This window comes from Colossoma macropomum, unplaced genomic scaffold, assembly GCF_904425465.1.
Source record: "Colossoma macropomum unplaced genomic scaffold, Colossoma_macropomum, whole genome shotgun sequence".
NCBI lineage: Eukaryota > Metazoa > Chordata > Actinopteri > Characiformes > Serrasalmidae > Colossoma > Colossoma macropomum.
Genome location: NW_023494799.1, coordinates 12,394,856 through 12,419,152, shown reverse-complemented (window position 1 = coordinate 12,419,152; position 24,297 = coordinate 12,394,856). Strand labels below are relative to the sequence as shown.

General features: G+C 37.5%; 1 protein-coding gene across 1 annotated transcript; it reads left to right on the top strand.

The window, feature by feature from the left end:
* Window positions 1-243: 243 nt before the first annotated feature.
* homer3b (homer scaffold protein 3b) lies at window positions 244-23,612 on the top strand. The gene is made up of 10 exons (XM_036586782.1): window positions 244-711; window positions 4,715-4,871; window positions 5,000-5,131; window positions 6,041-6,148; window positions 9,565-9,573; window positions 14,666-14,805; window positions 17,749-17,905; window positions 20,189-20,299; window positions 20,718-20,798; window positions 21,184-23,612. Exons 1-10 carry the CDS (start codon window positions 707-709, stop codon window positions 21,367-21,369), a joined length of 1,086 nt encoding a protein of 361 aa, XP_036442675.1. The 5' UTR covers window positions 244-706; the 3' UTR covers window positions 21,370-23,612.
* The last annotated feature ends 685 nt before the right edge of the window (window positions 23,613-24,297 follow it).

Genomic DNA, 24,297 nt, shown 5'->3' with positions numbered 1-24,297 from the left:
CTCCCCTGATTCTTCTACCGCTCAACACCACAATATAGTGTCATTGTACCTGCATTTGCACAGTTTACGCAGATTTAGTGGCACGATCAAAATTCATTATGAGGATCCAACACAAACACACCCTAGTTATTCTTTTAGCCTTTAGCTTATGAGCTTTTCGCCTGCAGCTGCCTACCAGATTGCATTGCACTGCGTGATGTGGCCAGCAGGTGGCGGCAGAACACATTTACAAGTTGCCACATTTCAAACGCTGTAGTACAGTAAGTGATTGCCGCTTCAGCGGTGCAGATTAGTTTAAAAGGATTTCAAAAGCAAGACTTGGAGGAATTTATCCGAAACGAAAACGTTTGATTTCTTGCAACATGGCAAACAAGGCCTAGCATTCAGACTGGGGTGAGGAGGCGGAATATGGGGGAAGAAGAAAAACGAGACTCGTTGGAGACACTACAAACAAAGGAGAGACCCGCTGCCCTCAAACAACAACACATAACGGACAAAACACTGAAGAACTAGCGAAACAACTGTATTTAACGCTAACGGACGACTGTTTGTCATTCAGGTAGCTGAGAAAAGAAGGAGAAAAGGCTGCTGAAGAAGTTAATGGACTGTTTTGTTAGCTGTTTGCACTGAAAGAAGTCTTCGAGGCTAAACCTCCTGTGTGAAACACTTCCACATATTCGTGTCAGTCGGGACAGTTTGGTGGAAAATGGGGTGAGTTTCTCACAAAGCGAGCTACTTAAATTTCACTGCTTTTTGTGTTTCGAAAACATGCAAACCTTCCGCATTAAACGGTCTTACTTGTCGCCTCCAACTAACTTCTCCTCTTGCTTCATTATTATTTCAGTTTATGGAGATTGTAGATGACATTGTGAATAACTAGTTCATCCTCTCTGTGTGCCTTGTTCCTTTGAACGTGGCAATCACGATGTCCTGTTCAGTTCTGCTGAAATCGTGTAATATGAGCTGTTCATTGCTATGTGAAGCTATTTTAAGCGTCTACAGTACAGTAGATCAAAGAATCCATGTTTTACTGAGAGCATAACACGTATGCTATGTTTCTTGGATGTGTGCTTAGGTTAGGATCCTAACCTTTAGACAGTCTTTGGGTATCGTTTTTGGTTTTACTCATTTATTGGCAAAACAGACCGTTTATGATAACCAATATAAAAGCTCCAAGAGCCGTTGTCATTCTGACAAAACGTTCAGGTTTGCAGTTTTTAGGCTATTTAGGCTAGTATTAAATGCCATTTAAAAACAAGTAAATAAAAAAGAAAGCAAAAACTTTATTTTATCATTTCATGCACAATCCTTTCCAGTCAAAAGTCAAAACACTTAACATGGCATTACCACTAGAATAAGCAGTAGATTACATTAAAAAATGAATGACAATGCATTATATTAAATGGTGGATTACGCTGCACTGAATGGAATATTTAATTGACTCAGTACATTTGAAGCCCCTTGTATTTATTTATTTATTTTATTTATTTTTTTTTGGCCACGTTGACGTGGATTCACATCCTCATTTACTGTAGCCTGAGTGAGCAAAGGGAACTGAGACAGACTGTTCTCAAACAAATCCTCTCCTGAGGCCAACCCTTACACTAGCTGCCAGCAGAGCTGCTGTGGCAGTTGGGTCTTATGATTAGTCAATCAGATGGTGCATTTCTTGCAGTGTCCCTGTGGAAGATGCACGGAAAGACCCAGTTAGCCAGTGGAATGTTTCTAAAATGGGAGAGAAAGTGGTTACGTGGAGGTGGCCTTATGTCAGTTACATGTTTCTGTGCTTCCCCTGGCAATTACTTTTGGGAAAGCGCTCTAGTGCTCTTGAGCACTCTGGTGTTGCAGACATCAGCTGTAAAACCAGACATAACAGATGAGAGATGTGGGAAGCTGACCTACCATCCTCATCAGAACCCACCCACCCTTGTATGTTTCTGATGATGATGCTTAAGGCTGTCCAGAATGCCTTGTGTCATGGTGGTCCATTGGCTCGGTAATAAGGCTGATGAAGAGTAACAGAATATCATGTTCTATGTTTGATGATAACTATTCTGACAACTTCCTAGTACAGAAACATTTCTTCTTTTGTATGAAGACCATTCAAGCCATTTTTTTCAAATCTTTGACATCTTGACAGTTTAACGATTACAATTATGAAATGTTAAGGTGTTTAGTGATTGTTTTCTCACTCACAAAGCTAGGAAATGTCTTGAGGTCACTAAAGCAAGACTTGGCTAATTCATTCATTTGGGTGAATATGTGCAGTTCAATGTGGAATTGCTATGTAGTATGTAGTTAGTTAGATAACTAACTGCAAATTGCCCAGCCCTGATGGCCAGTTATTGCACAAAAGGGTATTTTAAGAACAGCATTGCAAGACTGAAAGCCCATCTGATGTACATTTACCATTCTTTGCAATAGTGAAAGCTCAGAGCTGGATCTGGAGCTGTGTTGTAAATCGTGTAATATGAGCTGTTCATTGCTATGTGAAGCTATTTTAAGCGTCTATAGTACAGTAGATCAACAAATTCATGTTTTATTGAGAGCATAACACGTATGCTGTGTTTCTTGGATGTGTGCTTAGGTTAGGATCCTAACCTTTAGACAGTCTTTGGGTATCGTTTTTGGTTTTACTCATTTATTGGCAAAACAGACCGTTTATGATAACCAATATAAAAGCTCCAAGAGCCGTTGTCATTCTGACATAATGTGTTCTGCTCTAGGTATCCTTCCATATGTGCTTCTACTAGATCGTTTGGTCAGTCAGCTGGTTGATATTAGGGGTTTACATGCTTATTGGCATTGGCCGAAATCCGACCAATAATGTTTAGGCATGGAAATATTGTATTATACAACATACAAGACAGAATGTGATCTTTTGTTAAGTAGAACAGTTGAGGTGCTTTACATTTTGTCTTGATTGAGAGCTCAACAGTACAACCTCAAGGTTAAATTATAAGGTTATTTATAAGTAGGTTGTTTTTGTATTACTTGAAGTCAACATGAAACACAAATTATAACACGGTTTCCCTCCTTACCGTGATGTATTTCAGAGTGAAGCATGGTCCCAGGAAGTCTTAGCTAAGTAGGGGTGGTGGAAGAGAAGATGAAACATGACATTGTGGTTTAATGTTATTTTTTTATGGTGCACAGTAGGGGTGCGGGAAAAAATCGATTCTTAGATGCATCGTGATGTGGACGTGAACGATTCTGAATCGATTCACAAATGTCAAAAATCAATTTTCTAAATATTTAATGTATACGGAATGTTGACGGAACGCAAAAGGCGGAACTTGGAAGTGCGGAAGTGCAGCGCCCGGACAGTCTGTGGTGGCACATAACAAAAACACCACTGGTTGAGCGAGAAATCCGACCGGCTCCCTCTGCATTAAAAGCCAGGTTAGGTCAGGAGTCACAACCCAAATGTTAACATTTTGTCCTTTCAACAAAAATCAAACCACCTTGGGAGCCGCAACATTTAATGTCCAGTATGTCTCAGTATGTGTTAATGTCCTAGTATAGACTAAACAATATAAACAAAAACGCAGATTTACTTTGCTGTGCTTTAAGCTTTAGCTGTAGCCGCTTTCCTCCCCTTTCCCTCAGGAAACTTTTCTTCAGAAGTAGATCAGTTAAATGTCTCTCAAAGTTCGACTGTTTTACGAGGCTTAAGTTGCTTCTTATTCTCCAGCTTTTTGTTCGAATTTACCCGTTCCACTTTAAATTCTAACTGAGGCGCCGAATGTAAATGTGGCACCATTTAAGGTGGAACGGGAGAATTCAAAAGAGAAGCTGACTTCAGCTTCGCCACTTTTTAGTGTGTGACAGTCTCTCGTTGCTGATTTAACGGACCAGGAAACCAACTGCGCTGCTTATAAATGCGAATAACGCATCGCTGCTATGTGCCCTGCAGTCTGCACGTCATTGCGAAACAGGGCTTTTGCGCTATGTTGCACAGTCCCGTCTCAAAGATACTTTACTGACACAGCGATTCTTTCTGTAGAGTGATTAGATCACCACAAGCATTTCAATGCATAAATGTCCTGACATGTTGTGCTAATGACAAATAAACTTGAAACTTGAACTCGAAACTTAAAATGAAAAACTCGAAAATATAAGTGCTATATAGAAAAAAAAGATGCATCGAGATGCATCGATAATCGTTTTATAATCGCATCGCAGCCCTCTGAATCGTAATCGAATCGTGAGGTGCCTAGAGACTCCCACCTCTAGTGCACAGTAACATAATGAAAAATCAGAAGACATTAAAATGGCAGTTGTCGCCTTTGAAGCATTGTCATCAACTTACTTGTCGATCTTTGCCGATTACACTGCCCTGTTGCCTAGGAAAGACAAGAATTTTATCTTTTAAATAATACATGATGAACTGTGCTAAATATGTCCCGGGAAATAAACACAGTAAAAAGAAGTCAGTTTAATTTCAGTTTAGCTGTAAGACTTTTTATTTGAGCTTATGAAATTTGACAATTGAGAAATAATATAATGATTCTTAAACATTGACAATATAACCCAGTGAGGCACTGGTAAACTATTGGCATGTGTTTAATTTGTGATCATATAAAGTTACATTGGTTGATATTATTGGTTATCACAGTTGTTGGCTCCTTATTAAAATTGATATTGGTCTTTTTAATGAAGTCATCTCAATGAAGTGGGTATTGTGTAATGTGAATATTATTGTGTACCACAGGGAGCAGCCGCTCTTCAGTGCAAAGGCACATGTCTTCCAGATTGATCCAGCCACTAAGAGAAACTGGATCCCTGCCAGCAAGCATGCTGTCACTGTCTCATTCTTTTACGATGCCAGCAGGAGTGTATATCGCATCATCAGTGTAGGAGGCACCAAGGTGAGATATCCAGACTACTTGCTGAAGGACGCTTCATAATGTAATGTGCAATCTGTGTCTTTCTTTAATCACCTGGTCTTCTTGGGGTGCTATAAAATGTACCTCTCATGGCATTGACTTTGACACAGGCGATTATAAACAGCACCATCACACCTAACATGACCTTCACCAAGACGTCACAGAAATTCGGCCAGTGGGCAGACAGCAGGGCGAACACAGTGTATGGCTTAGGCTTCGCCACAGAGCAACAGCTTCAACAGGTAAACACTTTTCCTAGTAAAGATTTGGCAGTGTAGTAACTATCCAGCAGTGCGTCTCTGTCTATGATTAAACCATATTGTATATCACTGTATCAGAATTACAGTGGGGTGCAAGTATTTGAGACCACTTTGAAAATCTAACTACATTAAGGCCTTTGTACAAAACCAGACCAGAAGTCTTATCCCTTCCATTGAAGTACATGTTCAGATGACTTGATCTGATCATCAGAGACTTGTACACAAACTGGGTGGAGTGCATGCTTGTTAGAGTACACGCTGTCATTAAAGCAAAAGGAGGACATACCAAACATACACTAAGAAAAAAGTTGAAATTAATGTAAATATTTCATAGGTACAAGGTTTTTCACTCATAATTTTTTTTTGTATTCATTTATAAAAGAATGCAATATAGAATTATTTTCACTAAACGTCTGTATGTGTTTTAGAATAAAGCTGCACAATATTATGAAAGCACTAGTACTACATTGGTACACATTACGATTACTGTACACTTTTCAGTATAATAAAAACACATTGGTGAAGCAACAGTACGACATGGGTAAAGACTGACCTGCAGTATTTTGATAAAAGAATAACTTCTGTTGGATTACATGAATGACAGAACACCAACTGAAAAGCAGTGTGGAACAGTGATTGGTCAAGATGCAGCATATTTCAGCTTCTATTGCAAGATGGTGTTTAATGGGGCTTTGAACTTGATAAATATTAAAAATATCTCAAAAATCAAATGAATCGTACTAAAAATCTCTGATCAGGACTGTGTGGGCATTCCAATATTGTTTTTTTTTAATTGGCAGTACACTATAGGTTAAAGCATCAACAATTTAATTTAATTTTAATTAGTTTCTGACTAAGTTTCATTCTGTCTTCTCTCATGTTTCTTTACAGTTCTCAGAACAGTTCAAAGAATTTAAAGAAGCAGCACGGCTCGTCCGGGAGAAGTCCCAAGAGAAGTTTGAGTTGATCAACGCTGGTCTAAACATCGCTGCCCCACAGGTAACCACAGAGTGATACTTAGAGTGATACAGTGTAACTTTCACAACAATTCAGTAACTGTTGTGAATGTCTTGTTGTCCTTGATCGGTTCCATGCATTTATAGTTACAGGTTGGATATCTTTCCTATGATTCCAAAATGGAAGAAGTGATGCATTGACTTCATTCAAATATATAAAATAAAAATAATATATTTTTACACGAGCAACATTTTGTGTTGTAGTTTACTTACTTTTGGCAATAATTGCACTGATGTAACGTACATATATTATTAAAGTAAAAGTGATGTTCACATTTGAATTAAGCCAGTTTCTTGCATTACTTTTTTCTATGTAGTAACAAACTTGAAAAAGCATTTGAACTATTTTTAGCTGAACTTGTGTACACTGCATGCTTGCATACGCAGATTCACTAAACACAGCCTCATATGGCAGCAGACCAGGGAGAGATGCTGATTTTAGCCCCTGTGGAATTGAATTGCTCCATGGATTCAGCAGGGCAATTCAATGCCACAGTGCCTTTTGCTTTGCAGCTGACAGACCTTTTTCATTCTCCATCTGGACAGCGCTCATCCGTGATTTCCATATCGTGCCCAATAAAGATGTAGCAGTGTTTTGTAAGGCCCAACCAATATGAAAATGTTATGGCTGATACAGTACTGAATTAAACAGTCAAAGATAACCAATTGAATAGGCCAATATAATTTTAGATTTATGTTAGAATTTTATACTCTATACTATAAACTAGTAGTTTTTCGTTAAACAGTGCTTTACTGGAGGTATGATTGCCAGTTCTCAATTTAAATTATAGTGTTCTAGTGTCAAGTGAAAAGTTATTGAGTTCCATTAAATGTCTCAGTAAATGCATATTCTGCTGTTTATTTGCCTCAACCCATTGGTTGAAAATGCACCCATTACAATTCTGTTATAATGTAAACATGTGTTTATGAAAGCTATAAACTGTGGAAATCAGCTCAGATAATTGTGATCAGCTGTTTATGTGATAATTATGACAGATTTGACAGTTCTTTATAGTTTTTGTTCATGTCAGTTACCTCTTCTTTCATGAATTGTCTTTATAAGTTTTGTTCTGTTTTATAACATGTATTTTTATGCCAAAAGGTTGGATACATTTTATGATTGTTATGCTAAGCAGTTCCTCTTGTATTGCTGTAATATTTAAACAGGGGATGACTTGTGTTGGGTCAGTATCTAAGGTTTTGTCCTATCATCGGAAAAAAGAAGGCTTGCATCCTTACAATGCTGTGAGACTAAACAAGTTGCTAATTTTGCTAATAATACCGATAATATTGATACCAAAACCATGGGTTGTCAGTATTGGCCAATATAATCCAGGCCTAGTATCTAGTGATCCTTCACTCTGGCTTGGGAATATAATATCACAGCAGAAATGCTTGAAAAATGTGATTGCGTGTTAACTCGCACAGTAAAGTTATCGAGGATACGTTGAAATACTGTCACTGCAGTTTAGTTAAACAAGCTGCGGTTTCCCAGAGGTTTTTTAGAAAAGATAAGCTCTGCTCAGCACCCCCACAGGAGCATTTAAATCATACATATAAATACATATATGCTGCGTTGTCTGTTGTTCACTATCTGAGGTGATGGGCTAATGCATTGGCGTATCCAGTAACATTCAGAGTTAGGTTAAGTTAAAATATGTACTAAACGATTCACTGTAAAACTGGAGCATACAAAGTAAGAAAAGTTACCTGAATGTCTGTCAGAAGCTTTATTTTTCCAAAATCTGTGTGTAGACTCGGGCTGTGTAGTATTTAACCATGGAAAAAACATTCTTGTTAGCTTGATGCTAACACATAATGGTAATTCTCATTTTCCTGCTAGCTGAAATGAGCATTCTTGTCATCAGTGTTTTTTGATAAACAGAAGCTGCTGATAAAGCAAAGGTGTCCACATTAGGCACTGATATATATTGACTGCTGCAGCATGTACATTGATTCATCATATGATACAGTGGCTATGTTTACATGCAACGATTTTTGCCAATCCGATTGAATACAATCCGATTACAGATTTAGACTGAGGTGTTTATATGCACTCTATTCAACAATCTGATGGAAAATCTTCGTTTACATGCTCACTACAAGTAATCCGATGCAAAATGACGCGCATGCGTGGAGTAGCGCTTAGAGTAAACGTTACCATGACAGCGAACATCACGTGAGGTCCAGACCAGTTTCTGCTCCGCCATGTTGAGCGGTGTAAACTTTCGCCGTGACGCGACGCACATGCGCAGAACATACTTACACGTTCCGATTGGAATGTAATCGGATTCAGGCGTTTACATGGCTATTATTCTTCTATTTAACGGATTATTTAGAAGTTTACCCACCTCGTTTAATCGGATAGAAATTGTATTCCGAATGGCCTCAATCGGATTAGACTATTCCGATTGAGGTGTTTACATGGACGTATTCTATTCCGATTGAGCTATTAGTCGGATTATTAACGGCTAATCAGGCTGCATGTAAACGTGGCTACTGTGGTATATACTATCTTTATGTTGGTACAGTATAGTATACTCAATGGTTTATTATATTTTGGAGCAACTTCACAGCTCTTGGTAAAGGACTCGATGCTCTATGGCAGGTTCTCAACTTCTCAATACACAATAAGCTTCAGTATGTGGACATTGTGGACAGTAGTCTTAAAATATTCCCCAGCTGCTCTGCTGTGGATGCACGTCTGCTATATCTGAGGTAGTTCATAGGGCACCCAGTTTGCTTCACTTAAGCCATATGGAAGGACTATATGCGTCCCTCACTGAATGGGAGTTATTCATTTTTAATCTGACCTGAGCGTTATGAATGCTCCAAGGCAACAATGTGGGCTTAAGATGGCTGGTGTAAATGCTTCACTTATCAATTAATAAAGCCGTTTTTGGAGGGGCTACATGCAACCAGGGGTGCCTGAAAACATGAAAGCAAAGAAACATGGAAAACATATGAATAAATAAGTAGCTGAGATGTACTCTGACCATGCTGTTTTAGCCGTAGAGCGGCATTTCCCAAGCTTTATGGTTACTATCTGTTTTATCTTGGTGTAAGCTTACATTTTAGAATTCCCTTTATTTAACAACCCCCAAGTTGCACCCCTGCATGGAAGTCTTTATTTTTTTAAAAGTTGAGCTCTCTTGGAGCCTGTCGGTGCTGCAGCCCCTGGCATCTGTAATGTTAAACTATTTACAGTGCTGTGTCAGGCAAGCACGACTTATTCATGTGTTGTTCCACCATGTTGTCAACATTGTAACTTCATTCTGCAGTGTTTTAATGAACATACAGTATAATCAAGGAAACGCAAGATATGATGTGTGATCTGTGTCCTTTTTTCTCTTTTTTGGGTGTCTTCTCTCATGTGGCATGGGTAAACATCTCCTCAAGCTGTCTCAGGTGAGTCTCTATGACCAAAATCTTTTGCTGCTTCCCCTGACATTAGCTTATATCTGAGTAAAGGGGAGTGATATGATAAACAATATTTTGTTTTTTTTGAAATTTGCAAGTTGGAATAGACAAAATGCACCTGCAAAACACATTTAAAGTGGAAAGAAAACCTGAAACCCCAAAATGAGTGTTAATAATATGCAGTAGGGTAAAAGAATCAGACATTTGGTCAGAATAACTTTAAAATGAGATGATAAAATAATAGGTTCACATCCAAGCAGCTATGCAGTTGATGAAGTTACAGTACACTGGCTATTATCATTTACAGGCTCTCTATATTCGCCTAAATCTGTTTATGATACATGCACTAGTTAAGTGTTCTAGAAGTACTGATGTCACCCATGATATACTCTCAAAAGCATGTGCTATATTTATCACAATAACGATAACATATCATCATATTTTCCACTGTTGGAGCAGTCTTCAAATCCCAGAGGAGTCCAGGGCTGTGAGGCCTAGTTGTGTCCAATGTCAGCATATCTGATGCTGCGTAACAGTTTTGACCTAGTTTGTTTTTAACAATTTGACCCCTCAGTGCTGTAGATTCCAGCCAAGGTGCCTAACTTTTAAAAGAAGCTGTTTCTCTTACGTTTGTTCTGGTTAGTCCTATGTTACTAAACATTTAATCACATTAAGGTCAAATTAAATGACTTTGTCCTCTTTAAATGGGTAAAATCTGTCCACAGAGTGTTTTAACCATAAAGAAATATATCTAGTTTGATGGTAGAGGGGCTGAAATCCAGCTCTGCGTATTCCCTAGAAGTATGTGTTTCCTATAGATTTGCATTGGTTTTTGCCGAAAAGCTTTTGTTTTTCTTTTATTAACATAATACAAATTTTAGCTAGCATCTCAACTTTTTACATTATGTACTAAATATTTTTAAATATTAAAAAGAATATCATACATATTACATTAAAATCTATGTTTATCAATGGAAATAACATCCCTTGGTAAATAAAGCAAATATAAAACAAACTGATTCATTCTTCAAGATCTTGCATGCAGTTGGCTACTCTCTATTAATTTTGATTGAATATTGGTTTAAGAAGTGACTTATGATTTTTATTGCAGGGGAAAAAGGAGATGGCCCCCTAAACTCAGCCAGCTTCATCCCAGAACACAGAACTTTACATGCATATATACTATATTATGTTACCTCCAAGCTAACTGAGGTTTACAGTCACTTCTCCTCACTGGATTTAACACTACTTATGGCAGCGCTACTTAAACAAGGGCATTTGAATTTTATAAGGCATATATGTAACATTCTTTACTGTTTTGCAGTTTTTCAGTGATCTGAGCTTGTAATTTGCATGAATTTGAAGGCAGCTCAAATTTTCACACCATGAGTCATGTTCGTGCCCTCGTTATCCCACATTTTTTCACTGCTCCTTGTTGAAAATGAATGGGGCAAAATTTCAGATGACAAATTTGCATGCAGTGAACACGGACCATTAGTCAATATGCCACACAATCGCAGACACAGTTTCAGAGCGCGTATGCGCATACATTCAGAATGGAATTCGAAAGACTTTAGATCTTTACATTTTTTGCATATCACAATGAATGTGACAAAAACAGTGAGAAATCGTGATTACAGGAGAGCGTCATAGTAAATGGCAGAAATAGATGCTTTTTGTCTAAGGGTTAGAGCTCTGCTCGTAGCATAATAAATAGCTAGCATTGCTTTATGTTTGTGAAATAAAATTTTATAAGGGGAGAAATATGTCAGAAATCTGTGATCCCTCATTACTTTTGCATGATCCTCTGGATGTATAATTAATCAATCCCTGCTTTAGCCAGTGCTGACTTGTCTTATCTTTGATTATCAGCTCTTTCTCTTTAAATATATTCAGCATACAGTGAGAGCAGGCCTCCAGAGCTCTCTCCTTTCTCCATGTCCTGCAGTAGAGAAGGCTAACCAGTCGTTGGTACTGAGCCTTGGAAACAGAACAAGTTCCGCTGGGGGAAGCTGAGTTTGAGATGGATTAATAATACAGGCTTTTTCTGAGTGCATGGGCACAGGGCTCCAAAGCTGCACATGTGCTTGTAAGATAAGGTTGCGTGTTCTGTGGTTTGCTGGCTGTTGGCTGGGTTTAGGGGGCCATCTCCTGTTTCCTACAGTCAAAATCATAAAATAGAGCAGCCGGTTGTGCGCAAGATCTTCAGTTCATTATTCACTGGAAGAGAAAAACGAATCCCTATTGCTATTTCCATGCTATTTCCACTAGTAAGTGTAACATTTTAATAGGTGTATGACATTTTTCTTTCAAATGAATAAATGTTTAATATTTAAAATAAAACCAAATTATGAAACCCGAAACTTTGAGGCTGGAGCTTTAGCGTAGCTAGATGTCACTGACTTGCTGACTAAAGGCTAAACTGATAGATAAACTTTCAGCTTAGTTTAGTCCAACCCAGGATTTTCTGTCTGGCAACAGTGGGTCTACATCAGGCTACATCACCATGGCAACCAGGGCAGGTTAGTTTGGGATTTTTTGGATCTTAAAAAAATCTTGGACCAGTTAGAGCTGAGTTTCTGACAAATTAGGAACAGCCTGCTATCAGAGGTGGATTCCTCTGGTCCTGTTTGGGTCACTTTTTCTTCATGACATTTGTGGCGTCAAGTATGTTAAAAATATTGCTGTTCAGTTTAGGATACAAATCATACTACGTAGATATTTAGAACACAAAGCAGTTATTACTCCAGTAAGCACTAACACAGCGGCAGTAGCGACAGCATTGCTTTTTACCTTTATAACGCCTTTCTTACTACATATTTACATAGTATGATTTCTTTTTCCTTTTTTGAAAAATAAACTGCTCACTGACTACTCCTTTCATGCAATTGGCTGTTCAGTATAAACTTCATGCTTTAATTAATATAAGTATTTAAACTTGAGTTAATAGAGACAGTGGTTTATCATTGAGTTAGAACATGTCCACAAGTGTAGATGTTACAACGCTGAGGGGCTATAACATTTGCTATAAACATTTGGTAAGTTTATGCAAACACAGTTAATTCAATATTATTTTATGTTGTTTGAGCCAAATACATTTTCCAGCCTAAACACATTAAAAATAAATAAATAAATAAATGTGACTCTTGAAAATAGTCTGTGTCAATCAGTGGCAAATTTGATCACAAAGTAGAACAGCAAATATCAGCACTATTGAAATATTTTATTAACATGAATGATACAATACAAAAATACAAACTCACATTTAAAAAAAGATGGGACTGTGCAAAAATGTAAATAAATACAGAATGCAATGATGTGTTAATCATTTAAACCCTTTATTGAATTGAAAATAGTACAAAGACATCATATCAAATGTTGAAGAAAAAAAAAAAACGCAAGTGGCAACAGGTCAGTAACATGATTGGGGATAAAAAGAGTATCCGAGAGAATCTAAGTATTTCAGAAGTAAAGACGGGGAAGGGTTCACCACTCTCAAAGACTGCACAGGGAATAGTGCAATAAATCGAGAACAACGTTTTTTAATGTAAAATAGTGAAGAACTTGATTTCATCTAGGATGTATAGTATCATTAAAAGAGAAGTCAGAGAATCTGGAGAAATCTCTGTATTCAAGCGACAAGGACAGAAATCAGTAGTGGCTGTGGATCTTTGGGCCCTCAAACGTCACTGCTTTGAAAACATACATGATTCTCTAGAGGAAGTCACTTCATGGGTTTAGGAACACTTCCAAAAAAACATTGTCTGTGAGCATAGTTTATCACTGCAAGTTAAAACTCCATGCAAAGAAGAAACCATATATTAACAGAATCTAGAAACACCACCACCTTCTCTGGGCCTGAGCTCATTTAAGATGGACTGAGGCAAAGTGGAAAATGTCCTGTGGTCTGACAAATCAAAAGGATTTGGTGCCATCCATATGCTGCCATCCAGACATTTTTTAAGGCTAGGCCTTGCTTATTTCAGCAATACAATGTCAAACTATATTCTGCATGTATTTAAAAGAGAATGGCTCCATAGTGAAAGAGTCTGAGTGCTAAACTGGCCTGCCTGCAGTCCAGACCTGTCACCCAGTGAAAGCATTTGGTGCTTTATGAAAGGAAAATATGATAGAGGAGACCCCAAACTGTAGAGCAGCTAAAATCTTAGATTAAGCAAGAACAGGAAAACATTTCACTTTCAAAACTACAACAACTGGTTTCTTTAGTTTTCAAACGCTTACATAATGTTGTTAAATGAAGAGATGATGCAACACAATGGTAAACATCCCCTTGTCCCAACTTTTTTGGAACATGTTGCTGGCATCAAATTCAAAATGGGCACATATTTTAAAAAAAAAAAAAACTAACATTTCTCATTTTCAATATTTGATATGTTGTCTTTGTACTATTTTCGATTAAATACAGAGTTTACATGATTTGCATATCATTGCATTCTATTTTATTCGGTCCCAACTTTTCTGGAAACTTGGATTGTAAAATGTTCCAAAAATGACTGTTTTGATTGAATTTATTAACAGGGGAGATGGAGTTATCTCATTGTTTTCTTTTGGGTGAATTGAAACACTACATTTATAATTAACCCCCTCATGTTGAGGCAGTACTTTAGCCTGGCTAGTTCTCGCAGTGAGTAGTTAGTATCTTTTAAAATGGTGCAATATTGCAGATTGAAGTCCTACAAGTGTGAATTTTGTTGCTTTTGTACACAGTTCAGTACTTGAGAAAACACTTACAATGAACAAGTTACCTTCGTGGTGCAAAAAAACATGTCTTCACAGATCTCAAGGAATGGCTGCCAGATAGCTCTTTTCACAATTCACAATTTGCAGTAGAGGTTAGTCATAAAAGAAAGCATGTTTACTTAAATCTGTTGAAAGCCATGTTTCATTTTACCCTGGGTTTGGTTGTGCCTTGCTCTCCCATATTTGTTTGACTTGTTGGCTTGTATTTCTTTAATTAGTAATGTTCTTAAACTATGACTTACTGCCCATAATGAAGTTAGGGGTGCTCTCTCTACCCAGATCCTTTTCATTTGTTGGGGATGCTGTGTTTGTCCCACAGGGGCTTTCTGAAGACCGCCACTCTCCACCACCGCTTCTATGTGTGAATGGCCCTGGGGAGGACAAGCTGTTCCGCAGCAAGAGTGCAGACATTGAGCTGACTTCAGAGAAGGAACATGTTAAAAAGATGCTCTCTGAAGGGTAATCACCACACCACCTGCAATTCGTGTCATGCATATTTATGCACTTGAGGTCACTTTTAAGGACATTTATGCACTGCAGTTAAAATTCTGAGTGCATATGGGGCCGTCTCATGTTCTCAAAATCTTAAACCTATGCGCAATTAACAAAACCTTTGCATTCCACTTAAAGGGGAATGGCTCTGATTTTCGAAAGTATCTGCTCAGTTCAGTTGTTGAAATGTAAACGGTGTCATTCAGAGTGCTTTGATGTGAAATGGTTCGTTAGAGAAACATACTATGTCTGATGCCTTTACAGTGGTGGTGTAAGGAACAAAATTTGCATTGTCTACAACGCAAATTTTATTTTATCCACAGCCATTTTATTTACTATTCAAAATGACCAGTGGACCTATACCTCAGAAAAATAGGGAACTAACCTGTCATTGGGGCAGTACCCCTCTTGTCACTGGGGTGGTATCGTCAAAGGTACGTCTACAGTACCTTTAGTCAGGGAACATAATTGTACCATATCATATTGCAATTATATTTTTTAGGCTGTGTTGACTCCACACACCCCGTCTTGTCTCCAGCTTTTGTTTTTGTTGTTCTGTTTTAAAACATCAGGTCATGAAAACGTACACACATGTACTTTGTCTCTGGGAAAATCTCCTGTAAGGTACACCATTGGACCTTTAACCCCTTGTTGTACGTTAGAGGATACATTTACGTTGTTTGTACCTTTTGATTAACTTTTTTTCTGACAGATGTAGTGTTGATAATTGTAAAATAGTACATACGTTTTCCTTGGTTCCTTTAGGCCTATTTTTCCTAAGAGCGCCATGGATGTCGCTCTTCTCCATTAATAATTTAAAAAAATATGTTTTAAGCCAAAGTCTTGTCTCAGAACAGTGTCTCAGGCATCAGGCAACATGTTTATTGTAATAATTTTGCTTAATAACTTCCAGCGAAGTAGCTTTGGGAAGCATTAAACTCTTCAGACGTATGGTTCCTATTACCACCACTATGAACAATTCTGGCTCTGTAAGTTTCTCTAGAATGGGGCATTTCACGTCAAACCACTCTGAATGACTTTGTTTGCATCTTAATTTAATTACATAGAAAGTTTGGAAAGTCGGTGGAATTCCCCTTTAGTTTCTATGTTCGCTTCAGTCTGAGGTGCATTGTGTTCAGTCAGGTTAAATACACACCTGTGTTCCCTGTTTTGAGAACTGTTAATTATGTGGAATATTCAGATTTAGTGTTTTCAGATTTAAGTTATGACTGTTGGTCTGTTAACTTATTTTGCAAGCAGGGGCTTCCATACTACATCTTGGTTGGAAAAAACAAAAACAAGAACCTATTTAGGATTCATGTTTCATTGCCTCTTTGTTGGATTAGTGCAATCCTGAGGCTGCTCATTTGTACAAAATCATCTCAAACTGGCAGACATGATCTTCCTCATCAGTAGTTTTCTAGGGCAGTTGATGGGAAGCTAAATGTCAATAACGTTCCGGGTTTAAGAACATCATGCACAGCGATGCACGAAGTCAGTGCCTAATGTTGTGAAGTCTTTTTTTTAGAAAGCCGTTTCAGTTAAAGCCTAAAGCCAGCAGTTCATTTAGCTGTTTCCCAATGACAGTCATGTCATTATGCATGATTGCTTTGCTCTAAAACAGAGCATAATTCACAACTGATCAGCTGTTACTCCAAATGGCACTCTGCAGCATTGCAGATTGTGAATGTGGCCTGTACAGTGTGTTGTTTACAGCTCACCGTCTCACAGTCCATGGCAAATTATAAAGATTACAGCATAAAGCTTAAAATTGGAATCTACACGCCCTGAATTCAGTAACTACTGCAGAAAGTTTGGGTGCATAAGTAAAAAAAAAAAACAGCTGAATGACTTGCACCAAAACATGGGGCTAAACAGGCCACAAAACTTAAATTCCCAAAGCTGAGATGAAAAAAATGTATTGGCTACCAAACTGATGAAAATCTGTTGACTGAAACGTTTGCTGCCCTGTTTTTGCTGTGCACCTTGAACTTGAGCACTATGTCTGACTAATAATGTCTAGCCTTTTGATTTGTGCAAGTCATTTGGTTACTTTTGCCATAAAGATTACAACAGCAGCGTGTTAGTGTGCAAATGCATCAGTGATTGTTATGATATTTAGTGAAGCATGCTGTCTTTTTTGGCAGAAACAAAATTACTGAGGTATTTTCAAAAGTTAAGAAAAGATGCTTGTAAAAATATATGTATTTTTGAATATTGTTCTGGTTCATACAAAAATAATGAAACCAAATTGTGGTGAAATATGACATTTCCCAATGCATGGAATCATTTCCTAATGTAATCAAATCAGTGCAGGGCCACAGATCGTACCCCTTGGTTTCCATGCTTGTTATATTTGTTAAGGTATGCAAAAGTTTGGGCATCCTGGTCAAGTTGCATGTTGATTTTCTAAGTGTAAATAAGTGAACACATCCTCTACTCTTCATAGAAAATCATCAAAACATAGTTTTATGGGGTGTGTTCAAATTTTTGCATATGACTGGATATGTGCGATTTTGTTGCTATTTGTTGGGCAGTGAGTCACCACATGTAACCATTCTTTAGGGGTGGGTGATACAGCAAAAATGTCATCATGATATTTAGACATTTTCGCAATACACATCACAACATTTTGACACACCTACGTAATGCAATAGTAGTGTCACATGTAAAAACAGTCATCAAAAACTGGACACTGTGATTTTTTTTTTATTCAATATTACACATAATGAACTATGCTAAATTCAGTTAAACAGGTCTAATTTTGTTGTCTTGTCTAGTGAAAGTGTTGAAGTACCGACAATATCCACAATACAAAACCATGTTGTATATCACAAAAACAAAATTTCTCACAATAATGATAAAATATTGTCATATTGCCTCCTCTACCATTCTATATATTTTCTGTAGATCGGTATGTGAGGGGAACATGGAGGCAGAGCTGTACACTCTACAGGAGAGTAACAGTAAGCTGGTTGCAGCACTCCATGAAGCCAACTGCAGCATCGAGCAGTGGAAGAAACAGCTGGCTGAGTACCAAGAAGAGACGGACAGGCTGCGAGAGAAGGTAGATCCTACTGCCTGCTGTGTTCTCTTCTCTTGTCTTGCCTGAGATGCTTAACGATCTTGCCTAGAGCCAAAGGTCATTTATCTTTGGCTAACAGTACACTGACTTCACTAATTATGAAAAATGGCCGGAATTGAATCCGTAAAGGGTGCACCATATGAAGCATACATGTCAAAAATTTGCAATATTGAACATACCCTAAAATATGGTGTCCATGTACTGCTGGGAGTCACCCTATAAAGCCTGAAATTGTCATTTAACTTAAAATTTAATTTAATTATATCGTACTTTAATTAAATCACATCGTACATCTTAACATCACAAGCATAGGCTCAGGAAAAGGTGTGGTTTAATATTTAGGGCTCAAATGCAAAATCTACATTATACTGATGAGGATGTAATGACCTCAGTAAATAATTTACTGACCTCGTTGGAAGACACATCCTTTACCAAGAGTTCTCTTTGCATACTCTTTCAACGCACTGGTAGTCATCAGATTTATCCTCTTGGGGAGTCCAAAGCACAGCCAATGTTAAAAATTGTTCCTCTGGACTGTGTGTAATTACACATTTCCACCAGAGGGGTCCAAATCTCCAAAACTTGCATAGTGCTGCTGTAAGTAAGAAAAATGTCTGCAAATATTTAATTCAACCATTAAGGTGTTGATTAATAGTTTAGGTTTGTATCACTCTGCTTTGTGTTTGTCAAAATGGTATGAAGAGCAGGTTTTGCATAAAAAATGTTTATTACTATTAAAAGCCCATACTGAAATGCTTTTGCCGCAAAGATAAAAGGTTTGAATACAAACATCACAGCAGGGTATGAATTGTGTGAGTAGTGCTGTCACAAATATCCACACGTGGTATTGTTTTCCTCAAAACAAGTGTTTTACACTACAAGTTGTAGGACACACAATGATATCAGAATCATATCGGTATCATCTGATATTTGTTTAAAAAAACAAAATTGACAGATGTTTAGATTTGACTGCCATTTGATTATTTTTTTACTGTGCAATTGTATAGCAAAATGCTTAAATGCTAGGCTACTGTGCTAAAATGTCTGCATTTTATTCATTTTGCTCTACAAATAAATGGTATATTTCTCTGTAATTTTAATCTTGGTGGATTTAGTCCCAGTCTCAACAGTTTCTTAATGTGTATGTATCTGTATCAGCGTTGGTATGTACATGAAAAATATTGGATATCTGCATCATCCCATAATCCTCATATCAGTGCATCCGTATTTAAAAATGGTTGGTATGCAAACATTTGGAGAATTTTGTATAAACATATGAAATGGCACAAAAAAAGCCGTGTAAAGTTGATATGAGAAAAAAAAAACAACAAGGTGGAGAAAAGTAGTTCAGGTCTCATGGGAGAGTGAGAGGAATGTTATTTTTAGTGTAGGGTAACGTATGGCCATGGCCCCAAAATGGAGAAAAGACAAACGACCAAAGGAAACTTGCTGCTGTTAGTCTCTCCCAACAAACAGAAATATGAGTGACGTTCTAAATTCCGAGTGTGCTGAAAACGCCAGCAGTGTCATGGCCCTGTTTTGCCTTGCCTCAAGGTTAAACAAGTTTTTGCAGCGAAAGAAGAGAGATTTGTTGTCTCTGAATCATGGCGTACTTTTACCATGCGCCTTTGAAAACTTGTCTGCGAGTCATAGCAAGATTACTGTATCAGCCGTCTGGAAGGAAAAATGGATTAGAGAGCGCAGCCTTTATTGGGCAGACAAGTGTGCTGTTTGTCTTTCAGAGCTGTGATACCTCTCACTGTGATGCCTAGGCATAACTGTCAGAGCAGAATGTGATGCATGTGCCACTACTAGGCCAAAAAATGTCTACAAAACAATATGATCACTTTTCAGGTTCCATCTCAGCAATGTGCCATCAAGCAGTTGTTCTCTATCTGGAGAAGCAGTATTTTGGGGGGTTCTGGAATGGTTGTTAAAAAAAAATAATAAAAATAAAAAAGTGCAAAAGCTTATATTCTGGTTAACCTATTTTTCAGAATGTTATAACATAACATGTTTTTGAGAGAATATTTTTGAGAATATTTTCCACATCAATGATATATTGTCTCTAAGCTTAAACGTGCTAAAAGAGGGATACTGTGTGAGTGAACAGTTGTCACATTCTACCATCGTAAGGATTTTATTGAAAATAATCGCAAACAATACATGAAACATTGAATAAGAACAATTACTGTAGTGGAGATGAAGAGATATTTTGTGAGGTGGATAAACGCTGTGATATGACCGTATCTTTGTGGATTTCAGGTGGCAGAGCTGGAGGCTCAGAGTGGTCATCCTGCTACTTCTGAGAAGAGTAATGAGGAGCCTTCCCACTCAGTAGAAGAGATGGAGGCCCTTATAAAAGCTAAAGAAGAAGTAAGAGGACTTTTCATGGTAGTTCATCTCAAAAAGCAAAAGCGTCATTGTTTTCAGAAGTAAATGCTTCTTAAATGGCTAAAAATGTCACTATAATGTCAGTAGCACAGGTGACAAAGTCAAGCTTATGTCAGACTGTCTTTGTGAGCAAAACCTATGTCAACGCATTCATTGGAGAAAATGTAGAAAGTGTAACTGACAATGTAATGCAGCAGAAATAGCTGTATAAAAGACATACTGTATTTAAAATACATTTGATGATTTAATTTTGACTGGTTAGCTCCATGCATGTGCATGCTTCTGCCTGATTAAAGCAGTTCAAATGGGACATTCAATGTATGTAATATGTTCTTAAAAATGACGACGTTACTGAACATATTTTACAATGTACAAACATACAAATATCATATTTTTGCAGGAAATTAACACTCTACAGTGCAAGAAATCAGATTTTGGCGAGCTGGAGAAAGAAAAGGAGGATGTTCATAAAAGAATGCAGGTAGGCTTGAGCTTCATTCTTAAACCTTTTTCATAAGTTTTGTGCATGTCACTATTGATGGTATTAGGCAAGTAATGATGTTTAGTGTATTAATTGAGTAATCTAAGTTTTTAAATGGGTCATAACAAATCATGCATATCCTTGCAAAGATTCCTAAGCTCCTAAAGCTTCCTGAGTACATGGAAAAAAAGAAACAAGAAAACCACTAAAAAAGAAAAAAATATTAAAACTATGTGACAAAAAATGCTTATGAATGGTTGCTTCCATCAGGTTTTTTCTTACTACAAGAGAGACCAGCAGATGAATGTTAAATATGCATTATTATCACACAGATTTCCTGATGATTGCAGATTCATTAATAAAACTCTTTCTGTGTTGTCATTAGGAGCTGGAGGAGAAGAATGCTGAACTGGAGCAGCAGGTCCAGAGAGCAGAGCAGACTTTGGCATCCTCCTTGGATGCACGTCAGCGGACGGAGAGTGAAGTGCGGAAGGTCATTGAAGTGCTGGACCTCAAGATTTTTGACCTTAACGACTTACGACAGAACCTGGCCAAACTTGTAGATAAGTAACAGCCAGATCATCATGACTGGTGAAGATCCATGACCCTCACAAAGGCAGCACTCAGAGGCGCAATCTTACACCTCACTGAATTCCTCTTCAACAGCCATTGGTTATGGGGAATATCGCTGTCCATGCAACTTGATTGGCAAGAATTGCTTGAAACGTAGCCATGTGAGGTTAAGCTTGTGAGTAAATCAGTACATTCTTATGAAGCTGGTTAACCTGCACTTAATTCCCTAGAGCAGAGACATGGCAGATGACTGGGGCCTGTGAATTTTGCATCAGCACAAACATCCCAGAACAAAGACTGTCTTAATCCTGCTTCACTTTTCTTCTCTGTTTTCATGGTGAAAAGCACAGAGCATTTCTTTTTTCATCGCGTGTCTTTTTTGCTGTGTGTCTCCAGTCATCAGCCCCCTGATGAGTCTGTAGGGAGTTATCTATAAAACAGCACCTGAGCACACACAACTAGATTAAAGAAATGAAGTAGAAACTGAAGGAGCGGATCCCCATGCAGCAAGCATTATCCTGACAGGTACGAAAGAGATGTGAACATTGTAGGCTGCAAGCACATAAATCTAATGAAAAATAGCTTTATATCTGATTGCTGTTGTTCTGTAGTGCTGGTGTTTTTCTCTGTACATAAATTGTGTTTTGTCTGTATGTCCTATTAGGTCATTTTTCTCTTAAAAGCACAGTGTTTATCTTTAAAGCACATTTACACCATTGTGCAAAAATCAGAGACCACCGCATATTTATTTAATTTCTAGTCAAAATGGACATTCTTCATTTTTAGAAGATATTCCAGACAAACATTAGATATAAGATGTTTCACTTGCATAAGGAAGGGGAACCTCATAGGAAATAAAATTAAACAGTCAGCCAGACTTCAACATCACTGTGTGTTTGGGATTACTTGGATCACGAAAAGTATTATGTAATGTAACCAACTTCTAAGACTGAACTTTGGAGGTGTGGAAAAATCTCCCTGCAGATTTCTTTTCAAAGCAAGTCTCAAAAAACGGATGGAAAAAGTAATAAAGACAGAGTGTGGAACTTGATATTATATTTAGTTGCTTCTGCTTAATTTTCTGTTACATGTTTTCTTCTTTTTTGCCTGATGCTGAAAAATGAATAACTTGTACTTAATGACCAGTTTGACTGGACGTTAAATACATAAAGGGTGGTCTCTGACTTTTGCACAGGACTGTAGATCACAGCTGGAGAGTTAGGGATTTTAGTTGGCTAGATTTACCCTATTGTATCTCTATAAATCAAAATGACACTAGCATGATTCTGTTAGGACATATAAACATAGTGATGGTAGATCATGTCTGCTGATAATGATTTAAGTAAGCCAAATGAAGTGTCTAAAGAAATACTATAGGCCTCTTTATGGTATTTAGGGTAGTTAATTTTGTAGCAAAAACGATGAAGGTAACCACTATGACAGTATTGCAACTAAAACACTAACCACTAGAAATTAAAACACTAAACCACTGCTTGACAGTAATTTTTACCATCACCGTTTGCTTATGTTCACTATTATCCTTATTGTCTTAGAAGCTGCTATGATGTGTGGAGGTGGAGTTTTATGAGAAGTTTTGCGCTAGTAAAGCATGTCTTCAAAGGCGCTATCTGTAAAATGAATTCAGTAATAAGCCTAGTGCTGCAAAGATGATTTAATGTGGAAGCAGAGTGTTCCTGTAAACTGGATTGGCTAGTTTTAGTGGGTATTAAATACAGATTGCATCTGACTCTAGCTACTTTACAATGGTACTGCAAAAAGCAACAGCCTTTAGGTACAAGAGTATTGATTAATATACTATGCTGTAACTCATAATAGTCTCATTATGCTATAACTCACTAACCGCTACAGGCACGGAGCTAAGCATCGTCGTATTAACTTCTTTAGTGATTCAGCTTTGTTCTCAGCACAAAATTCAGCTGGCCAGTGGAGTGTTGCCCACAGTAAAAAAAAAAAAGGTGCTATTACAACAAAAAGGTCAGTAGATATCATATGTTTATTGGCCTCAACATAAGCACAGCTCTTTAAAACTGTCCAGAGCTGCCTACTGGACAAACCTCTGTTAGGCTAACTTGGGTACGATTGATAATACATTTATTTCTTGCTGAGCAGAACTTTTCATTCCCCTCAACAGGGCTTTTGCATAAATGCTATTTTTCTAATGCTTGAACATGCAGCATATTGTCATTTTTGTATTGATCCACAATAAAGATTACAGCTTTACTTCCTCTGGTGGGAATGTATGTCCACTTTTGCCTAAAAGTACCCATGTTCTACTTTTTTTTATTGTATTTCATTTCCCCTGAGGTTCACTTATACCATTAAAAAAAAATTGTCATGATTCATGTTTGAATGACCATTTTCCAAACACCATCCCTTAGAATTACACAGGCTTTGGTGTTACTGTGCCTTTAAGACTGACACATGTGAATGAACTGTTCTGATTGGCTGTCCTGTATTGTGCCTCATTCAAAAAGCAGTCTGAAACCTGAGTGCTTATAACTTCAGCATGAATGGGTGGGGTTAAATTGCTATAGGCTGAATAGGCAGATTTGTGCAAATGTATTGTGTTGTTTTGTTTTTGGTTTTTTTTTGTTTTTTGTTTTTTTTTAATTTACAAAACAGTGAATTCAAAATTGGCTGCTTTGGCAGCATATTTTTTGTATATGTAAACTAGAGAGTACTTTATGAGAGTTCACATACTTCATCAAACCTTTTTTTCTTTTTAAAGTAAGGACAGCTGAGTTTCCCTTGATACGAGCCCCAACTGTGTAATTTATACAGTTAGAAATGCACTATGCATGTGTATTCACTGTACAGTCATGAATTCTCAAGATGAGAGGGCCTTTCAGTGAACTGAACAAAATCAATCCCCTGGGTTCCATCAAACATTTTTTTCCATTCCACA